Source organism: Indicator indicator, chromosome 5 (genome assembly GCF_027791375.1).
Source record: "Indicator indicator isolate 239-I01 chromosome 5, UM_Iind_1.1, whole genome shotgun sequence".
Taxonomy (NCBI): Eukaryota; Metazoa; Chordata; class Aves; order Piciformes; family Indicatoridae; genus Indicator; species Indicator indicator.
The window spans coordinates 14,125,138-14,147,229 of record NC_072014.1 but is presented as its reverse complement, the minus strand read 5'-3'; the positions used below and the strand labels follow the sequence as shown (position 1 = coordinate 14,147,229).

The 22,092-nt window shown below is 38.4% G+C and overlaps 1 protein-coding gene across 1 annotated transcript in view; it reads left to right on the top strand.

Moving 5' to 3' along the window:
- The first annotated feature begins 465 nt into the window (after window positions 1-465).
- The window catches only part of ALS2 (alsin Rho guanine nucleotide exchange factor ALS2), a 35,234-nt gene continuing 13,607 nt past the window's right edge, over window positions 466-22,092 (top strand). Inside the window, exons 1-19 of the mRNA XM_054381352.1 lie at window positions 466-505; window positions 2,887-3,041; window positions 4,417-5,336; window positions 7,002-7,362; window positions 8,644-8,812; window positions 9,250-9,346; window positions 9,777-9,854; window positions 10,731-10,907; window positions 13,335-13,506; window positions 13,869-14,049; window positions 15,652-15,717; window positions 18,245-18,407; window positions 19,154-19,285; window positions 19,531-19,659; window positions 20,070-20,140; window positions 20,493-20,559; window positions 20,824-21,026; window positions 21,168-21,233; window positions 21,594-21,692. Coding sequence (XP_054237327.1) covers window positions 486-505; window positions 2,887-3,041; window positions 4,417-5,336; window positions 7,002-7,362; window positions 8,644-8,812; window positions 9,250-9,346; window positions 9,777-9,854; window positions 10,731-10,907; window positions 13,335-13,506; window positions 13,869-14,049; window positions 15,652-15,717; window positions 18,245-18,407; window positions 19,154-19,285; window positions 19,531-19,659; window positions 20,070-20,140; window positions 20,493-20,559; window positions 20,824-21,026; window positions 21,168-21,233; window positions 21,594-21,692 — 3,326 coding nt within the window. The 5' untranslated portion in view covers window positions 466-485. The remainder of the gene's footprint in view (window positions 506-2,886; window positions 3,042-4,416; window positions 5,337-7,001; window positions 7,363-8,643; window positions 8,813-9,249; window positions 9,347-9,776; window positions 9,855-10,730; window positions 10,908-13,334; window positions 13,507-13,868; window positions 14,050-15,651; window positions 15,718-18,244; window positions 18,408-19,153; window positions 19,286-19,530; window positions 19,660-20,069; window positions 20,141-20,492; window positions 20,560-20,823; window positions 21,027-21,167; window positions 21,234-21,593; window positions 21,693-22,092) is intronic.

Sequence of the window (22,092 nt, the reverse complement as noted above, 5' to 3'; positions counted from 1 at the left end):
CTTCCAATAGTAATATGTGCTTTGATTGAGGAATACAATTGTGTTCAACTCTTAACCGTTTTCTGCTCATACAAATCTGTTTAGACATTGAGCTTGAGCATAGAATTCTATCTTATGGTTAACTGAAAACAGATGGGTTTGAGAATTACGTAGACAGATTGATGATAGTTAATACCTGCTTTTCAACTAGGTTTTGTTCAGTCTGTCCTGACAGATGAGCTGAGTAGGTAGGACAAGTCTGGCTGTTTAGCTTTTGTCTGCCAACTCAGTGCGAGTGAACTAAATACTTCAACCATCTTACTGTTGTGAAAGTGCTTACTTATTTAACATGAGATCTAGAGCTTTTCTCCCTTTTTATTTTTTTTTAAAGGTTAATGTTATTTGCAGTTAAATAGCTGACTTTTATGTTTTACAGTTTGTGAAAATGTTATTGTCCCTTTTGAAAGAGGAATGATTTGGTGGTGATGGAGTGCTGCCACTGACAGATGGATGCCCAGGAAAGAAGGTGAGAATGGGCAGCTAGGTGAAGCCACAGAGAGGCTTCCTAAAATAGCCAGCTCATGATCATCCTGTAAAATTAGGTGGTGTCAGCGTACTTTTTATGTAACTTAGACTAAAGGGAAGAAGAGGAACAACTTAGCTTTCGTTTCAATTATATCTGGAATATTCAACTTGTTACAACAGCAATTTTAAGTCGATTATTGTAACTTGTGGAGGAATAGCCCTAGGCTAGAAACTTGAAAGTAACATTCTCTGGTGAACAGTAAATCCTTATGTGTCACCTGCATCTGTGAATTTTGATTTCCGATCAGTAGCTTTGCAATAGACTTACTCTCTTGCTCCTTATTTCCTCTGCTAAGATACCTGACAGGTCAGATGTTCATGAGATGGAAAAATTAGTGTCTTGTAATGAATTCTGGTATATGAATGTCCAAATCTGTCTTACACTGTTCTCTGAAGGCTTAAGTGGATAGAAGCCCAAACACCGGGCTTTGGACTGAATGTAATGCACAGTGTGTTGATGAAAGCTCTCCGTATTACCGTGTTGTTGTCTTTGGTGTTCTTTGCCTATCCAAATAAAATTTGTATTTTGATTTTATCTAAGTGTCCTAACTGTGATGTTGGACACTTTTTTCTGGCCTATAACTTGATTGGTTTATTTCTAATCTACTTACAGTCTAGACACAAGTCCTATGTATTTAAAATGCAAGATGGACTCTGTGTTTTAATATGCTGTGTGTTTGGAATTAATTGCTTATCTGGATTCTAAGAAGAGTTTCTGGCTGTTTCCCTATTATTTTTTTTTTAAGGTTTTGTAATTTTTTTCCTTCCATACATATCAGAAAAGAAAATAAGGATTGGGAATGGGCACAGGAACTAAGAGACATCATTCAATTTCTTGATTTTTCTGATCTTGAATGTTTCAAGGGCAGATTGTGCAAAGGTGTTGTTCATCCTATGCACCACAGTAGGAAAATGTTTAATTTAAAAAATCAATAGTCTGCATGAATAAGGCCTTACAGCTTTTGAATCTGCTACTTGTATAAGTTGTACACAGTGCAGCCTGTCAGACTGGGTTTGCTTCAGTTTTGGAATACATTTGAATTTTTTTTTTTATTTTTTTTTGGTGCCCTTTCTTCAAGACAAACATTGTCATTCTGTCAAAGCTTTTTTTGCTACCTGATGTACTTCACAAGTTTGTGTAAAGCTGCAAGAAGTGATTTGTATAAGGAGTAAATGTCTGTTGGCAAATAAGAAGCTAAAGCTACGTTTTATTGCAGAATAGGTAACAAAATTCTATGTAAACTTTTAAATAACAACTCTTAATTTAATTGAAATGCAGCCATTGTGTACTGATGTTTAAAATTACTTTTTTAGTTTAAATCAAATGATTACGCAAATTGTGAAAACTGTGCTTCTTGTCAAAGTTCTGAAGAATTTTCTGCTGAATGGGAGAAGCTGCTGCCTGAGCATTCAAACCAGACTCTGTTGAAGTATTGAACCAACAAATTCCAGTCAATCCTGCAACCCCAGATTCCTCCGTTGTGTTTCAGGATAAATTTTTTGTTCTTGTTCTTGGTTCAATTGAGTTAAATGACTGGCTTGTTTCAATCTGAGAAACTTGTTAAGAATTTAAAGAAGAAAAAAGCAACCAAAACCTCATTTTCTCTCTCAAGGTGGAAATGAATGTATATGAAGGATGAGCTCTTAGAGGTGTAATGTTTTTGAAGGCATCGTGAATGCGAATAATCTGTTCATGATAACATCTGCACAAAGTGCATCCTTGGCTTAGTAACTTTTAAAGCAAATGTTGTTTGAGGTGTTTATGTGTAATTTCAGCATACTTGGTATTTTGTGTCATTGATGGAAACGTGATTATAAGGCTGATTGCCCTGCATTTTGTTTTCTGAGTGCTGAGTAACACAGAACATTAATAAAACCTAATAAACCAGAAATGTTCCTTTTGCTTTCAAAATCTCACTGTTGAGGTAGGAAGAAAGTTGTTTACCTGTGGGTAGAACTGATGCAATAATGCCAGCACACAATGATAAAGTTGTGTGTTGCTGTGAGCAACAAATACAGTATATAGTATGAAGGCTATATTTGTTGTGAATTAATGTATCTTTAAGTTTACTAGTGACAAGAGCAGCTGCTTTTCAGATAGGTAAGCGCAAGCAAAAGGGAAAGCTAACAATTTCAAATAGAAGATACTAATTTTTCATTTAAATAACATTAAGATGATTAAATGATAAATCAAATATGTTGACTTCCTGAACCTAAAACTAATGCCTGAACTACTAAGCCTTTCCTACATATGTGAAAAGCTAACTATGCATTACTGAACCACTTAAAGCTGATTCAGCGTTTCTTCAAATCTTCCTGTAGCTCAGAAGAGGCAGAAGGAGCCAAAGAGAGAGGCCTGGTCTACGTTTGGAAGGCTGGTTCTCATTCTGTAACTCCAGAAAGGCTTCCAGGCCTTAGTGGAAAGACTGTATTGCAGGCAGCCCTTGGAGTACATCATGGGTTACTTCTAACAGAAGGTAATAAACATCTTAATTGTAAAAACTTGAGGTAATAATGACCTTAAGTTAGTGACAAGTTTTCTTCTTTTAGTTTTTTTTTTTTCATTCCATATATCTCATTCACAAGTTCTAAACAGTTAGATTTTGAACTTTGCCAGTATTTCCTTATTAATTATAGTTTAATTAAAACTGTGTTGGAATAGAATGCGTGTAGCAATTTTTTATACTTTTTTTAAATTGCTTTAACAATGGCTCTGGATTTCCTGCTTAAAAGATGGCAATGTAATCTGAAGCCTGCTAACTCAAAATGACATTTCTTGAGATGTCTTTCACTCATAAAAGACTGCACAGCAGCAGGTTCTGTTAATGTGTAAGAGCTTTTTTTCTGTTTGCTTCTGAAAGAACATGTAGCTAGCATTAGATTGAGTTTTGGTTTGTGAGCAGTTTGGCATTGTGAATAAAAAGGATTTCTAAAAGCCAGTCCCTTTGAATGTTTGCATAGCTTGGTCTTTATTTGTACTGATCAGTGGGCACACAGTTGTAAAAACTGAACTGGAAGTTCTCTGAAGATTTTTCAGGAAAGATTCCAGGTTATTGGTGAGCCTGCCATAAGCACCTTTACTGTAGTTGTTATGGAGCTCCAGTGTTTTTCTAGAACATGTTTCTTTCATAATTAAAAGGGCTTTTTGCATGTGTATTCTTAACCCGTGAGGGTTGTTATTTATGGATTTGTTTTCACAGATAGCAAAATGGCAAATCATATGTTGGTTTAAAAACTAGATTTCTACTTTTGTATAAAATTATCAAACTAACTTGAATTACCATTGCTGCAATCCTTTGAGGTAAAGGTAATGAAATTTTGAAGAGTGGCAAGACACATTTATGCGCATCCCATACCACCCTCCCAATTTCCACCTGGTAGGGCAATCCTATTTTACTGTGGGGTGGCAAACAGTACAGTTTGATACTAGATCAGACAAAGATGAGCTCTGTACTTCGGCATGCTCTTCAGGCATGGATATATGTCCTTAATATGTTGTATGTTCCTCAAATAGAAAGGACCAATGAGTACATTTAACTGTAGTAGAACCTTTAGCAGAGAAGCAGTACTTAGTGCACCAATGCATGCATGTGCAAGATAAAGTGAGGTGTAGAACTTAACAGCAGCACTAGCAAAGAAAAACGAGCAGTTTTCATGTAGCAGTAGGTACAATTTTGCTGACCCTGAAACAAGCTAGAAATTGGTATGTTCATCTGAATCTCTCTTCAAATTTATTTTTTTTTTACTTCATTGGACTCATGTTAAGGTTTTGGAGTTTGGTTCATGTTTTTTTTTGTGTGCTTGCTTGTTTGTTTTTGTTTTGTTTATTTTGTGGCTGTTTTTCTCTCACAGGTGGAGAGGTCTACAGTTTTGGAAAACTGCCCTGGAGATCAGGATCGGAGGAGTTGTATGCTAACAGTCCTATCTTAGAAAACACTTTGCTTGGACATCATGTTATTACAGTGGCAGCTGGCAGCTTCCATAATGGAGCTGTGACAGAAAGTGGTGTGGTTTACATGTGGGGGAACAATTCTGCTGGCCAGTGTGCAGTTGCTGATCAGCCATGTGTGCCAGAGCCACAACCTATCAGTATTTCTGATTCTGAAACCAGTCCCCTGTTATCAGTGAGGATTTTGCAGCTAGCATGTGGAGAGGAACATACACTGGCACTATCTCTCAGCAGAGAGATATGGGCTTGGGGGAGTGGCTGCCAGCTTGGTCTCATAACAACAACTTTCCCAGTGACAAAGCCACAGAAGGTAGAGCACCTGGCAGGACGTGTTGTGCTCCAGATTGCTTGTGGAGCCTACCACAGCCTGGCTCTGGTACAGTGTCTCCCAGTGCAGGAAATGAAGCCTATCCCAGAGAGATGCAATCATTGCAGTCAACTCCTCATTACCATGACAGACAAGGAAGATCATGTAATCATTTCAGATAGTCACTGTTGCCCACTGGGTGTAGCACTGTCTGGTAAACAAACAGCAAACAATGTCTTCTATCCCTCACTGGAGACCTTAGAAGGAAAAAGTGTAGCAGGTAGCCAAAGTGAAGACTGTCAGAAACCACTTGTGGAAGAACATACACTTGTAGCTTTAGAATCTGATGGAGCAGGTGCTCTTTCCAGCAACGATGGACAGGAAGACAGTGGAATTTCTAGTCCTGGAAATATTCTGTTCCCAGACAAAAAAGAAGTGAAGGAGTATGTGGTTGGTCTACCAGACCACTCATCAAATGAGAGCCTGGAGAAAAACACCTGTACAGAACCTGAGCAGGTTGGTACCTAGCAACTAGCTCTTAATTTTCTACAGCTCCTTTTGTGTCTGTGACAATGTTATTCTTCTCACAAATGAAATATTCTGTTAATATAGCTATGATTATTCCTGTAGTTTCAAAATGTTTCTTCTCTGTGATGGTTCTCAACTTTTAAGTGGAAGGGTTTTTTTTTTTTTTTGTACTTCATCCTTATACAATTGTAAGCGTTCAGTGTGAGCAGGCTTCACAGTGCTGTGGTCTCTCCTCTCCATGGTTCATGGTACCACAACCATGTAAGCTGGTTTCTCACTCTCTAGCTATGTTAAGATTGTATAGTTTTTCCATTTGTTTAGGGCAGTAAGCTAGTGCATGTCTAATTTACCTTTGAGGTAAAACTTTCTTTTCTATACATGGAAGGAATCCCTCACAAATTTAATTGCTCAGTCAGTTAAAATTTTAGGTTGCAATTAAAGATTGTAAAGGTCATTGTCTTTTACCTTAAAGCATTGACCAAAAAGCTTTTAATGTTTATCTTGTAGGGATGGCACAAATACCTAAGTATTACAGTGTAATGTTCAACAACATAGTTTGATCCTATAGCAGAATAATAAATTAATAATTTCCTAATAAGCATCAGAAAATGCTTGATATGGAAGTTCAGGAGCTGTTCCCAGCTGCTGGCCAAAATACTATTTTACACTTAAAAAAAAATAATCTTACTTGATGTGTTGGAAAGAAGATACAGCCGAAAGCTGAATCCAAAATCTTGAAGGGCAGCCTGTCAGTCCCTATATAAATATTGTCCTACTGAATAGTTTATGATAAAGTTAACATCTGGAAATGTCTTTTGTCACTTCAAGTGCTGTGTACACATCTTAATTTTTGTAATTGCATAGTTGCAGTAAGAATTTTTTTACAGTGGTTTTGGGAGTTAAATGTTGGAGTGCCTAATAAATAGTTTATTTTTGATTGCTGCCTCTGGGAGTGGGGGGGAGGAAATGTAGTATTAAAACCAAACCAAACTGTCCAGTCACTCAGTGATTCAAACTATTTGGCAAATAACATCTTGTGCATTATTGTTTATTTGGTGGGTAAATTGATTGCTATTACAGGTAACCACGTGGTGGTATTAATAACTGTCTTGAGTAATTTTGTCCCTTGTGTGACTTGATTGCTAACTAAACTTTATACAGACAGCACAGTAGTGTAAGGGGACGCATAGCCCATGCTGCTTTTAAGATCAATCTTGCAAAATAAGACAAGTCACTGTTTTCCTTTAAACATATCAAAGAGAGAACTTACCTCTGTGTAATTACAGCATGCTCACTGATGCACTTTAGTTGGTGATAATTAAATATTAATATCAATTGGTAATGAGCCTAAAATTAAATCTTTTTTATATTTGTTTGCAAAGATTTTTTTTTTTTATTTAAAAGAAAAAGACCCACAGTCTCTTATAGATGAGCTACAATACAAACGCAACAGACAAAGCCTAGTCCATATAAAAAAGGTGCTTGATCCTACCTTAAACGATTCTGTGGAACCAAGGTACACCGAAGTATAAAAAACTTCCTCTTAATGTCCTGTTTGGTATAGCACATTTTTTTAGGAGAGAATGTGTACATCATCGTTCTCCTGTTATAAGCTGTCTTGTATCATGGTCTTCAATTTTTCTTTGGTTTTAGCCTGCTCAAGAAGAACAAATTGGTGCTTGCATCCCTGGCCCTCCAGGTACCAGCACATCTGCCTTGAACAGCTTGGTGGCCTCTTGTGCATCAGCAGTTGGTGTGAGAGTAGCTGCTACATACGAAGCTGGAGCATTGTCTCTGAAGAAAGTAATGAATTTCTATGGCACACCTTCAAGTGAAACAGGATCTCAATCTGGTAGTGGTTCCCCAGGGCCTGAAGCTCTGAGAGACAGTCGAGAAGAGCAGGTCAGACTGGAATCCATGCAGGGGAAGAAGAGTTCCAGTTTAGTAGATATTAGAGAGGAGGAATCTGAAGGAGGGAGCCGAAGACTTTCCCTGCCTGGCTTGTTGTCACAAGGTAAAAAAACATGTTGGGAAAACCCACTGGGAAAGTTATAATTTCTAACTGAAAATAAAACTTTATTGAGCACAAATCTAATAGTCTACCAAAGGTGTTAGGAATTATAAGCTGTCTCTTAGGATTTGAAAACAGTGGAGGGAGTGAAGGCTAGCAGGTACTGCATGCTAAGAAAACCAAGAGCATGGTGGGTTTAGGAATGTTCCTTTTTGGTTAAGTGACATAAGTGGTGGAGTAACAATCATTAAGGTTAGAAAAAACCTCGAAGATCATCAAGTCCAACTGTCAACCCAACACCACCATGCCCACTCAACCACGTCCCAAGTGTCGTGTTTACACATTTCTCAAACATCTCCAGGCACGGTGACTATACCTCCCTATGCAGCCTGTTCCAATGCCTGTCTGCTCTTCCAGTAAAGAAAGTTTTCCTAATATCCACACTAAACCTTCAGTGGCATTGTTGTGGTCCATTTCCTGTTATCCTGCTTCTAGCTTCATGGGAGAAGAGACTTGACACCATCTCACTGCAACCTCCATTCAGGGAGTTAGAGCAGTGAAGGTCTCCCCTCAGCCCTCTCTTCTCCAGACTAAACGATCCTGCTTCCCTCAGCTGCTCCTCCTAAGACTTGTTCTCTAGACCCTTCACCAGCTTTGTTGCCCTTCTGTGGCCATGCTCCAGTAACTCAGGGTCAATGTGAAGTGGGTGCCTAGTGGTAGTCTGAGTGTCTTACTACAAATGATGGCCAACTGTCCTTTACGTAGCTTGCGTAGCAGACAAACCTGTAATCCCTACCGCACTAGGCTGCGACAGGGATCTAGAGGTGTCGCAGTTCCCACTCTCAAACTTCAAAGCTAATGACTTCCCTCAGATTTTAGTGTTGTTAATGGCTCTGGATGAGTACGTTGTTTACTTCTATATTGATCTTGGATCTGAGGGGAGATTTTAGGAAGCATTGTAAGCTTTACTTCTTTGCAGGATATATTTTCTTTCAAAACATACTTTTTCAATGTGTAGTTTCTTTCGGTTCATTTGCTTCAGTATAACTGTGTCAGTCTGATATGCCTGTTATCCTTTAATAGCTGGTAAAAATTAGTTCATCTGTTATCTTTTGGCACATGTTACTTCTGTGGATCAGTATTCTTGTCAGCCTTTGTTCTCAATCTAAAGACCTCTTTGATTGGTCTTGGTCAGTTATCTCAGATAGTACTGTTAGTGCATAACACACAATCCAAGTGATGTATTTACCTAAAATAATGAGCAATCTGTGGGCCTGTTTTCAGTTTCTCCTAGGCTCTTAAGGAAGGTGGGACGAGCAAAAATGAGAACTGTAGCTCTGACTCCAACCTACAGTGGTGAGGCCGATGCTCTTTTACCCTCTCTAAGAACAGAAGTATGGAGCTGGGGAAAGGGGAAGGAAGGACAGCTAGGGCATGGTGATGTTTTGCCAAGGTGAGATTTCTCTGGTAATTGTTTTTTTTTCCATGAGGTCACCAGGAAATTTTGAGTATTCAGCTTTCTCAAGTTCAGGCAACTGCCTTGCCTTGTGTTCTTGTTCTGTTAAGTGTTGTGACCTCAGTTTGTTCATGTAACATGTTTTGTGATGCTGTAGTGTTACTGAAGATAAATTGGTTACAACTTTCCCCCTTACAATCAATAGGATTTTTTGTGATATGTTGACTTTGTCCACCTTTGGGTGAGGTTCATCATCTGCTTTGGCCCTTCATGATGTTTTTGACTAAGTTGGTTTATTGCCAAAGAACTCCATGTATGCTTGCTTTTCTCTGTTTTGGGGAAAAAGATAAAAAAACATTTTGAGTTTATTTTTGTGTTAATACCTCTGATTGTTTTTATTTTTTCTCTCCCCTCTGGGTTCTGGGGATTGACAGGCTTCAGCCACTATGCGTGAAAAGCTTAGATGGTAAAGAAGTGATTCATCTCTCTGCTGGAGGCCATCATTCCTTAGCACTCACTGCCAAATCCCAGGTACAAGTGATTGCTGTCATTCATTGCTTATCTATGAGAATTGTCATGTTTGGTGTTTTTTGGTGGGGGGGGGAATTTCAGCTCACACCGACACATCTGGGCTTTTTTATCCTTGGCTTCTAAACTTCTGTTTCTGTTTGAGAGAGCAACTTGGAAGCAGTGTGGAATTTTAATTCTATTTCCACCAAAGTTGTGCATGTACTATTGACATAGGTTTAAAGATTGCCATGATTGGATTTGGTGCATTTCATTTCTGAACATGAATTTGAGAACACAAGAAGACAGTGGAAACTAGGAAAGTGCTTCTTTGAGTGAACAAACACACCTTGGCTTGTGTGTGTTTGTTCACTCAGTGTGCTGGACTGCTACAGGTCAGTATGTGCCCGGGCATACAAACTTCCATTCTGATGATTAGCCATGTTTCTTACAGGTGTATTCATGGGGCTGTAATATCTCTGGTCAGCTTGGTCACATGAGCTCTCCAACAACAGTCCCTCGCCTCGCAAAGGTACTTTTTGTTATCTTAATTTTTCTTTCATTTCAGGTTTTCATATGAGTGAGTGCAGAGTAATTTCTAAACAGTGACTTTGTTTATGGGTCTGTGTGCTATATAGGATTAAAGCCCTTGACTTCTTTGGCTTATACCGTGAGTGTGATCCTTAGATGAGCTTGTGAAAATCTACCCGAGAAATCCTTTATACGGACTTCCAGTGGATTTTTGACTACATGAAATTCTAAAACTGAGAAATATGACTGGTTGTATCTTCTTAGGAAATTTCAGTTCTACTTTATATATTATTTCTCACATAGCAATATTGCAGTGCTGAAACTTTTAAATACTTTAGAAAACTGTTTTTATTAAAAAATTGCTTCTGGCCTTTTCAGCTTTGCTAGATCATGATCATAGCTGTTGGGTTATGTGTTTCCAGAGCCGGTTTTCTGGTAGCTTTGAGCTTTCATCACATTGAATGAATAGTCAAATAATGATTTTTAGGTTAGACCAGACCCTTTCCTAGGTTTCCTGGTGCTTGTCTTAGTGGAAAATTAGATGCAGAGTTTTCTTTCTTAAGTCTTATGCAAATTAATGTCTCCCAAATGTATAATATCCCCCAGTAAATGTAGAGGGCACAGTAGTGTTCCAAGCTCACTTGATGTCCATTAAGAATATATAACATATAATTTAATAATTATAATTTAAAGGCAAAAAATCAGCCATTGGAAAGAAAGTTAATTTTCAGTATGCATGCAAGGAGTGTATCTATTATGAGATGCTGAAGTTGAAAAATTACCAGTTGCTGCAATACTTCTTTTTGTCTTTATGTGCATATGTGGTCCTTCTGGTTTTGAGTGATGATTTCTAATGCCTCTTCTTTGTGAATTTCAGGTGTGTGGTAACGGTGTTTGGAGTATGGCAGCAGGACTAGATTATTCCCTCTTTTTAGCAGATGAAGAAGACTTCCAACCTGGATTATATTACAGTGGCCAGGAGACAACAACAGAAAATACTTCGTATGAAAATAGCTGTACTAAGAGTCCAATTTTGTTACTGTCATGTAGTAAGGTGAGTGTTGTTGTAAAGGGAATTATTAAGTAATTGCCCTTACAATAATAAACAATACGGCAAATGGGTATTAATAAAAATATTAGTAACCCTTTACTATATGAAAATTGCACAACTCGTTAAATAGCATCGTTATACGGTTGGATTATATATTTACAATGGGAATGTACAGTCTCTGGGCAAGATACAGACAATTATATGGAAATTAGGTGGTAGTAACTTAGAAAGAGAAGGTCCCCGAGAGCAGATAGCGCTCCATTACAGTGAGGGAAGGCTCGATAAGAACCTTTAAACACAAAGGGCAATGAATTAATTACTCACAGTCGGTTCTACCCACGCAGGGGATGCTGCTGCTGCTGTTGTGTTAGCAATGGAGCTTTGGGGTGCTCTCGTATGGCGCTGGCACAGCAGATTGCCAGCAAGAAGGGTTTGGTTTGTTGCATGGTCCTAGGCTGATCTGGCTGCAGCAGATGGCAGGTAGTTAATGACGCTTCTCGTGACGGGCACTTGCTTGGTTCCTGGGTAAACTGAGGCACAGCACGATTCTAGTAGCACGGGAAAGCAGGCTAGGTGGATCCAGCTTCTAGGCTTGTGGGTCTTCCGGCTTGCTGTGCATGGCTCGTGGCTTTATCCCAGGCTCTGGACCAGGCAGTCGAGGCAGGGCAGGGCAACTCAAAGCAGCTTCATACATAGACAGGTCCAAGTAGTTTGAAGAGCAAGGCTTGAGCAAGGTTTGAGCAAGGCAAAGGTGACTACCAAGTCAACCTATGTATATATACCTGGCCAGGGATCGATTGGTCCAATGGGGCAGTGAAGCTAACGTGTAGCTGCCCAATAGAAAGGCGTTCTGCCAGGCTATAAACATAAAAGGCAGAAACAAAGGCCTTGTTTCTGGGGGAGCAATGATCAACATACATGCTCTTATCCCAGGTACACAACTTGTTTACCAGACAGGCAGGAGTCCTGTCCCCTTTGTTCTTTTTCCCACATTGCCCTGTCTTTCTGCAGGAAGGAGGGGAGAGAAAGGGACCTTGTCTAGACATCTTAAGGCCTGTCTGGGTTTGTACGGGGCCATGTCACAGTGAGTGATATTTCAAGTTAGTGCAAATCGTACTGATGCTCTTTGGAAAAAAACACAGTGGTGGTTGTTCAACTAATTTCAAGGATGTCAAGGAAAGTAACTGGTTCCTAGTGGTCAAATCAGAAGCACAGCTTATGGAGGATAGAGAGGAGGTCTAATTAGTATTGTTCTCTTCCCTGCCTGTTTCTTCTTTTTTTTTTTTTTCCTCTTTGAGGGGTAAGGAAGTGTTTCAAATCTATCAAATACTTTTCATTCTATATCTACACTCTGCAAAAGTGCCCCCTTACACTGTGCTGTTTTCACCACAGTCTTCATGCCCTCTTCCAAGTTGTTTGTATGATTTCAGGCTGACCTGGGTTTAAAGTAACAAAAAGGAAATGGTGAGGGTAGAAAGCAGCTCTTTGTCTCGGCTTTTCTGGTCTCATTGTCGCTTTTCTAGATTAAGCAGAATATGAGCTGGAGAGGGGGTTTAAGGAGGGACAGGGATTGAGACACTCAGTTTGTGCATGCATATGCACTTACACACTTATTTACATTCCTTCTGTAAGATTTTTTTTGCTAGCCACTCCCTTCTCTTGCCACCTGACTTGCAGATTCTTGCATAGCAGAACTGGCCTGTGGGTTGCTTGGTGAACAAAAAACTGACTTGGTGTTTCTAAGGTATCCTGTATTTAACAACAAAGGAAATAGAAGTAGAGCTCAAACACTGAGTTATTATATGGTATTGCATGTGAGCCTGAATTAGTGAGGAGACAGAATACTTCAGTGGCACTTTTGCTGACCCTAGAGAAGAATTTTGCTTCCAAATACTGTGGGACTGAAATGCCTATTATTACCTATGCTAATACCACTTGTGCTGTTAGTGTAGTTATTGGTATTAATCCAGTTTATTGATACTGTAATGCTATTCTTATCAATAAATTGACATCTTTCAGTACAGTCATAATATTAAAGCCTTGTTATTCTTACTTTCTAATCAATAGAAGAAATTGCTGATTATACACTTAATATCAGTATTGTTGATAAAAGCATGAAGCATGAACTGTCTCTTAAACATGCAATGATTGTATAAGTCACCTTAAAAGGTGGTCTATTTTATTGTATTTTATGCACTGTCAGTACCAGGAAAATGAATAGCATGGACTATAAATGTTTGTTATAACCTTTATCACTCTTGCATTAAGCCATTATTGAATGGATTATTTGTCACTGTATATAATAAACAATCTTTAAGAGCAGTAAGTGTTAATAATATATGCCATATCCTTCATTGCCCTATTTTCAAACTGTTAAATAAGAAAAATATTAAAGCTCCTGTTTTAACTTCTCTCTTTTTCATCTTTCAGATAGGGTACATAAGCAATGTGATAGCTGGTGGTGACAACTGTTTGGTCTTAGTAGACAAAAATGTAATGGGATATATTGCCAGTTTGCATGAGTTAGCTTCTACGGAGAGAAGATTTTATTTCAAACTGAGTGAGATTAAATCTCAGGTTCTTAGACCTCTTTTGGGTTTAGGTAAGAATTTTTTTTAATTATTTTTTTAAAAATACTGTTTCTCCTATCTTCCACAAAAAAAGTTTCTGTAATGCAAAATTTAAATTATATATATATTTTTAAATTTTTTTAAAGATAAAGAGAAGGTCTTAATTTTCTGCCCTGTTGAGATGAACTGGTGAAGTACAGTTGTATTTTGAGACCTGTATTAGTTACTAGTGTTTGCAGTGTCATGACTGTTTTACCTGAAATAACAATTATTTGAGCTGCATTTAGTCTAAAATTGTTGAATTTCTGGATAATGAGCACCTTGTGGTAATTCTCTTTGTTAACAGATGCTGCTCTTCTGTAAGGTAAGCAAAATTGCTTTTTTTCTGTTACAGATAATTTGGGCAGTGCAAGTACAATCCAGTTATTGCAGGAAATGGCAAGCAGGTTCAGCAAGCTATGCTATCTCATTGGTCAACATGGAGCTTCTTTAAGTAGCTTTCTTCACGGAGTAAAAGAAGCAAGGAGCTTGGCCATCCTGAAGCATTCCAGTCTCTTTTTGGATAGTTACACTGAGCAAGTATCCAGTTCCCTGTCATCTTGAGTCTCTGCAGGCTTCATCTACTGACAAGAAGCATCCCCGAGTTAGGGGAAAGTAGATCCTAAGAAAAGCTACAAAGTGACTAGTTCAAAGTGTCTTCTTGAAATTTAAAATATACAGAGAGTTTTACACAAAATTTGTTTCATAGTGTATTTAGTATTTTAAAGCCTTCACCAATGGAGCATGCTAGACAGCTTTAGCTTTCCTAGTGTAAAACTCTACACATAATTTCTTTTTTCATTGCTGCATACATACCTGTAAAACAAGTGATGTGTTTGTACATAATAGTAAGGATCTTGTATTACAATAGTGTTACCATGGCTAGGCTGCTCAGTAAAGCTACCTTTGGGGGTTCATTGTGGTTACAAAATGCCGTTTTTAGTACTCATTAACTAAAATCTGTCTCCCAGAAGACTGATTATGTCCTGATACCTGCTTAAATAGCTAGCATCACACCTTTTAACCCAAAAGACTAATCTCATCTAAATGTGGCAGAAGTCATATTTGAAACCTACAGGCTTTTGTGAAAAATACTAGCTAGAGGGCAGAGTCTAAAAATGTCATACCTGAATGTAGTGTGGGTCACCGGATGTCTGAAAATCTTTAAGGGAACAAAATTTCAGAATCGTTGACTCAAGTTGTTATGCAGTAACATTTTGAATATGCAGCTAATTGCACTTTTTTCTAATGCAAGCACAACAGTTACTACTCTTTCTGGGTCAGTGGTGAACTTAAGTTGTATCACCCTAAAAGAAGTTTTGTTCTCTGTTTATCAAATGGGTTGTTCATAACTGTAAATATCTGTTTTCTTCCTTTCTTAATCTTTCAGTTTTTCTTTTAACTTGGATTTCCAGAGTTGAAACCTGGAGTTCCAAATTAGAAACGTTTCTTAGTATCTTCTTCTGTCCTGTCAAAGGCTGAAATACCTACTTTCCATTCTCAGTTTTCCTGCCTGTCTTCTGCTCTCCCCTTTTACTTTTTGATGCTTTACACATTTCTCTGTGTGGCATCAGACTCTATGCAGGGACCTTAGCATAGTGCCCTCAGCATCTTCCAAGGATCCATTAAGCAACACAAGTATGTTGGACTAAGATGAGACCTCTTCCCTCAGAGAAAGGTGGATTTTTTTTTTCAATGGTTTTCTTTTTTTTTGATGGGGAGTAGTGAAAAGTAGAATGCCAAATAGCAAGGAAAGAGAAATTCTCATCTTGAATATAACTACAATCTAGCAGTGTTAAGCTATTGAAACAGATGACCTAGTCTGTACATGGCCAAATTTTAGGGGCCAGAAAAAAAATACAAAAAACCCCGAAGGTTTAATTTGCAAAGTAAACCCTCTGCATTGTGATAATGACAGTGGAAATGTGGAATAGGGATTCATGTTCTCTGCTCTTTGTGCAGAGTGAATACTAAGTGTGCCAGTAACACTGAATACTTCACCATTCTAGTGTTTTCTCAAGTTCATAAATTACTTTTACAGTAGAAGATATTAAAGATCTTGTTAGTAATTACAACAGCTGCTATTTCAATGGAAGCTCTTATTCTGTAACTGAGGCTCTTTTTCTTCCCTATTTTAGGTATTGTACTTCAGTAACAAACTTCCTCGTAATGGGAGGATTTATGCTCCTTGCAAAGCCAGCAATGTAAGTAAGCCTTTACCATTTTCTGGAGTTTTTGATCAACTAGCAGAGAACTGTATATTAAAGAATCGTGTGTGTAGTAATGAGCATGAAGAGATTTGGTCTCAGCTTGCTTGAGTACACTTAACTCCTTTTCCATAAGATGAAGAAAATATTACCTCCCACGTGTGAAAAAAATGGGGGTTAAAATCCTGTTGAATGGGTTTAATTACTTTATCTTGAAGGTGGAGAAAGGAGCGAAAAAGCATATATTACTGAAAATTCCTTGAAAAAGGTGAAAATAGATTTCAGATAATGATTTTTTGGAAAGCCTAGCCTTAGGTTAAGTTTTCATTATCTGTTCAGTGTTTGTTAGCATTTTATTCTTTCAGACATTGCTCTGAAAAGAATAGAGAAGAGCAAAATTTTCTGTAAGAGTTAGTAAGAGTAGATAATGTGAATTCACTTCGGTCTGAATTCTTTAATTTCATGGAAGTGCTTTAAAATGATGCAAAACTAACATTCCTGCACATGTATCTTCTCTGCCTCAAGGCTGCTTTACTCTATTTCATGCATAAATGCTCTTGAATGTAGGAGGAATGCTACTGTAAGATCTCAGACAGCATATTTGGAGTTTATAGATGATAAGGGATTTTTTTTTTCTCAGTTCAGTAGTATTGTAGTATTGAAATAAAGTTAATGCCACTGCATCTTACAATCCAATGCTCTGGAGTTGTTGCAGTTAAGGGTATTTTTTAACTCCTGAAGAATTGCCAGCTTTTCCTTCTACCATAAATTCTGTAATCTGGGAGTGGTTCTGTTACAGCTGTTTATGGAGTGCTTTGAGTATAGCATAAATGATGGTATTGGAAGCTCTTTGAAGCACCAAGATACCTAATGCAAAGAATCTTCTGCTCCTTAGAACCTGTGCCATGATCTAAACAAAAAATCCCACTGTAGAGAGACACTGAGAATCTTTCTGCGTTGGTCAAGATTTTTTTGGTTGACTTACAGGAAATCTTAGTTCAAGTATTTCTAATTAGTACTGGAAAGCTCTGGATGGTAACATCACTTGTACTGAATTCGTCACATCAGTTGTCATGGTCAGGTGTCATAGCATCTACTGCAACCCAGGTCTCATTAAGTGAATAACACTTCTTCAGATTCTGAAACTTCAGAGAGGAGATGTCTTAGAAGTTTTGGGCTGTTACTTGCAAAGGGAAGTCAAGAATATCTCTGCCAATAATGATGAATTCCCCTCCTCCCTGAAGAATACAATACTGTCTTGAGTCAGCAGTTAACAATGTCAGCCTGTCTTTTACAGATACTCTGCAGTAGGGAGTACATAAGAAATAGAGCCCCAGCTTAAAAAAGGAAACTGTTGGCTTCAATAGAAGCCTCCATTGTTGTCAGGTTGTTGAGCATATTCTCTGAAACATTGTGAGCTATACTCAGTGTTATGAATCTGCTATTATTTGACACTTCTACAGAGAAACCTCTGTGTGAGAATCTCAAATGCTTTAAACATGTAAGCCATCCATATGGCTAAATTTAAGAAATATGATCTCTCTAAGGAAGACTTTATTCCTAAGGCTTGTGAACAAGAGAGTTCTTAACTATCATTAGCAGACCCAGACAAGGTACATTACTTTGATGGGTGAAATGGCACCTTACTAACCATGCAGAATTCCTAGAGACCCTCTTGTGCAATTCTCTGATCTGTTTTGCTGTCCCTGGGGCCTTCTTTCTCAGCCTCACCTGATTCTTGCAGCTTGTGGCTTAAGTGCTTCCCAGCTGGACATGACTTAATGCAGCTTTGTCATATATGCCTGCATGTGTGCACAGATATGGTGAAGGAGAGGGAAAAGTAGGTTTGTTTTTCTTTTAATGAAGAACTCCTGCTTTTATGTGCTAATGCATTGTCTTCAGAATCATTTCCCTCTTCTTCTCTGAACTAGATTAGTTCTCCCTCTTGGAAGTCAGACTGAGGATTGAAAAGATTTCCTGCCTTTCCTTGAGGTAGGATGTAATTTTTATAGTTAGGGGAAAGACTGGCCAGTTGCCTTGAAGTGGCAGGGGTGGGATTGGATATATTTAGGGAAGTTCACTGGAACAAAGTTAAGATTTTCTTTAGGCCTTCTTGTATGTGAATCAACAGCATTAGAAGCTGGCTACTCCAATCAGTAATGGGGAAGTCATTCCACCTGTTGGCTCTTTCACTAATCATGTATTAAAGGGCATAAAAGGTGATTACTTACTTTCCAATCAGGGCAGCTTTGTCAGCTTTCTTCAGCCAGTTTAATGACAGGATGTGAGAGTGTAAGTAAATCAAGCCCTGTGTTGCAGTTAGTAGAGAGCTACGTCTGTGTGACTGTACTTCTTTAAATCAGGAACAAATTAATAAGCAGCATGCGTTTGCTTTTATAATTTTTATTGGTTTATAATAATCTGAAGTGTGTCAATCTGAGCTCATTTATATAAAATGTTACTGATGTCTTGCTGTCTTTTTTATCCTTTCCTCCCTCTGTTCCCTAATGCTCCCGTCATTTAGAGGCTTTTTGAGTAAAAACCAGGAGCTGTTACAGAAACTGTCTGAGAAGAATGAGGAAACCCTTCAGCTAGTTGAAGTTATGAATGCTCTGTTTTTCATGCCATTTGGACGACTTCATAATTATGCTAGGACTTTGCTGAAGCTTGCCACATGTTTTGAAGTGGTAAGCTGGCTTTGTTATCTATATCTGCATAAGTGCACACACATGAAATTGTAGACTCTGAAGTAACTGTGAAACAAATGTCAAGGTAATTAGAAATAGCTTAGTCCTCAGAGAAATTTCCTCCAACTTGTGCTTGCTGCAGGGAAGATGATGCAAGTTCATTTGTACAGTGTCACACCACACCTGCACAGATCACATGAGAGGTAGAAACTTGGTACCCTTACAGAACTTGTTTTTGTGCCCAAGCACTTAACTGAAAATACAGTATTTTGATGTTTGCCTCTTGCTTTCCAGTTCCATTTGTCATCATTCCTGTAGCTATCCTTGGCTGTTATACACTACTAAAAATACTGCATGCATAGTAGGTAGCTGTTTGCCACCCATTTAGATGTACCTAATTGCATTCTTTTGAAATAACCAATAACTAAACAGGAACAGTAACTACTGTATTGGTATGAACAGCTTGTTAAGTTGCAAGAAGGTAGATCATGTAATTGGATATTAATTACTGTCAACATTCATAGAAGTTTTGTGATTTTTTTTTTTTTTTTAAAAACTCCCAGCACACTAACAGAACATGTGACCAAGAAAATAATGTAGTCTTCACTGATACTTTAATAACCAGGTCATCTGTTATGCATTTGGTGCTGATTTAATAAAATAAATAGTTGCATTGCAGCGTGGTTACTGTTGTTGGTACAGGTGTTCACTACACTCTCAGGTCTGTCTTACCTTGTGCCTTATAGGCATCTCCAGAATATCAGAAACTACAGGATTGTAGCTCTTGTTATGAGAGCCTTGCTTTCCATCTCAGCAGAAAAAGGAAAGAAGCAGAATACACACTTGGCTTCTGGAAGACCTTTCCTGGGAAAATGACGGTATAATGACATTTGTCAGTTCATTAGCAGCTTGAATCTCTTGCTGTTAGTGTTATGCCCTGTGTCTGTTGCTGATGCTATAGACACAGTTGTGCTTCTCATTTTTCTAATTTGTGTTGCTGTAGTTCTCTTTAATGTTAGAAAGGTTCAGTCTTTGCTGTGAAATACAAAGAGCGCTGACCTTAAGTCACAGTGAGAAGGAAGCTGCTGTAATACTTAGGTTTATCGTTTAACCCTTCCCATAGGATTCCCTGCGAAAGCCGGAACGGCGTCTCATCTGTGAAAGCAGCAATCGTGGGCTCTCCCTACAGCATGCTGGAAGATTCTCTGTGAACTGGTTCATCCTCTTTAATGATGCTCTGGTGCATGCTCAGGTAAGCCACCATGTATCCAGAAACAGAACCTTAGCTCTGCATCAAACAACACAAAGTATTTTTCATATAGTGAAAATACGTTTATGTGCTCTTCACTGTAGTGTTGCTTGAACACTTAAAAGAGGCATTTTTTTCATGCTTACAAATAAGCTTCAAGGTATGTACTTTTGGTGCTGTTTGATTGCTGTTGCCCTGTGGCTGGCATGGTTTCTGTTGGCTGTTTTTCAGGAAGGGGCATATAAGAAACTTGCAGTGCTCAATTCTCCCTAGTCTTCAAAAAACAAAAAAAACCAAAAACAACACAACAAACAAACCAAACCCACTGAATTGTTTGAGGTAAAAAAAGCATGGGGCAAGGGTAATGGTTCAGTACCTGATGAGGTTTCCTTTCTCCTTCTTCTTGCCTACAGTTCTCAACACACCATATTTTTCCCTTGTCCACACTGTGGGTAGAAGCTCTTTCAGAAGAAGCTGGTAATGTGTGAGTATTCTTGCTTGTGATGTCAGGTATCTTGGGAGAGTGGATGAACATTTTTTAAACAATTACTGTAAACTGGGAGCAGAATAGGATGGACACAATAACGTCTACTTCCCTTCCTTTTTTCAGAAAAATTATTTCTTCTTCAAAAAATAGTTGTATAAATACCAGAATAAGGGAGGCAAGAGGGAAGCGAGTAGGCTTTCCTGCTGCTTACTTTCACTGTTGATTTGAATATTAGTAGAATACCAACTGGGGTAGGGGAGGGAAGATACAGTATTTATGCTCTGAGAAATTTTGCCTTTTTCTGGATGAAATTTCACTAGATTGAAGTATTTCTCTTCCCCCAATGTAGGAATGGGTTGAAGATTACAACACCAGAAGAACAGCTTGTTCTTGTTTCTTCATCACCACAGGAAAAGGTAAGCATGGCTTCAGTGATAATAGATGAGTTGTTTTCCCTCTACTGTGAAACCTAAAAGGGAGAAGTATTGCCTAAATATTCACCTACATCGTTTTGTGATTTGGTGTGCAGGGTGACTGTACACTGTGCTTGACTGTAGCACTGCTCCAATTTACAGCACTGTACTGAGGAGTGCAGAGGTGACTATTGCAGTTGTAAAGCTGTGATTCCGTGAGAAAACAGATGTTAGCTAAATTCTGTGATGAAATGCTTTCTGTTTCAGAACAAGTGGCTAAGGGCAATTAGCCAAGCAGTGGATCAGGCACTTAGAGGGACTTCTGACTTAATTCTATATGGAGCTGGTGGGAATGTGCCAAGACAGGAACCTCCTATTTCTCGCAGTGCCAAATACACATTCTATAAGGACCCTCGATTTAAGGATGCTGTTTATGATGGGAGATGGCTTTCAGGAAAACCCCATGGCAGGTAAAATCACTTAATAAACATAACAGTTGGAAACAGATTGGCTGCTGTACCAATAAGTAGGCTCATTCACAGAAGTTATTTGGGAAGTATGAAATGAACTGGTTATCTTACACATGTGTATGGCTTTGTATTTTTTTCCAGAGGGATCCTTAAGTGGGCAGATGGAAGAATGTACTCTGGATCTTTTCGGACTGGGCTGGAAGATGGGTAAGATCCCACTACTCGTGTAGCTAGAGGGCAAGAAATACCTTGGAGACAATAACAAAACCCTTTTAGTTAAAGATTTTGCAGTGAATTTTACTGCCTCAGGGTTGTTAACAAGGTCGATGTTGATACATAGATAGTCCAGAGGTAGGCTAGTTGTCTTCACAGACTCTGCAACTGCATGATAAAAAACTTGATCTTTCATAAAATCTGAAATTAATTGGGGTGATCAGCTGTAGGGTGGAGGAAATAGCATTCTGATTTTAGAATGGGACTGTGATAGATAAATATATATATGCTTCTGTTATTAATGAAGTATCTCAGATTTGTAGCTGCTTGTGCTCCAATTCCATGCATTGACAGGTTTGGTGAATACAGAGTGCCAAACAAAGTGCTGAGTAAGGATGACCATTATGTGGGGTACTGGAAGGAAGGCAAAATGTGTGGACATGGAATCTACAGGTAACGTGTAACACTTGCTGATGCTCTGACCCTGCTTACCAAGCCTCTGCATGTAGCTTTCTTGTTAAATTACAAAATTAAATTCTTGGTGTTAAAGTTAGCTTGGTTTATTTTCTGCTTTGGTTTTGTTGAATTGCTTGCAGTGTATACTTGTATGACATTCTGTTATTAATATCTATTCTAGTGTTGTTACCACCTTTCAGTAATAGAGGATTCTTTTTTTCTGAGAGATACATAAAACCTCTAATGACCTTGTTGGGCAGAGACTGGCTGCAAAACAAAACATGAAAAGACTTCAATTAAAGGCTCACTTTTAGCCCAACTATACTTTTACTATAGTTCCTGCTTGGTGTAGCTGTAGTGTAATTCCTGACAGGAAAAAGAGTTGATGTGTTCTGGG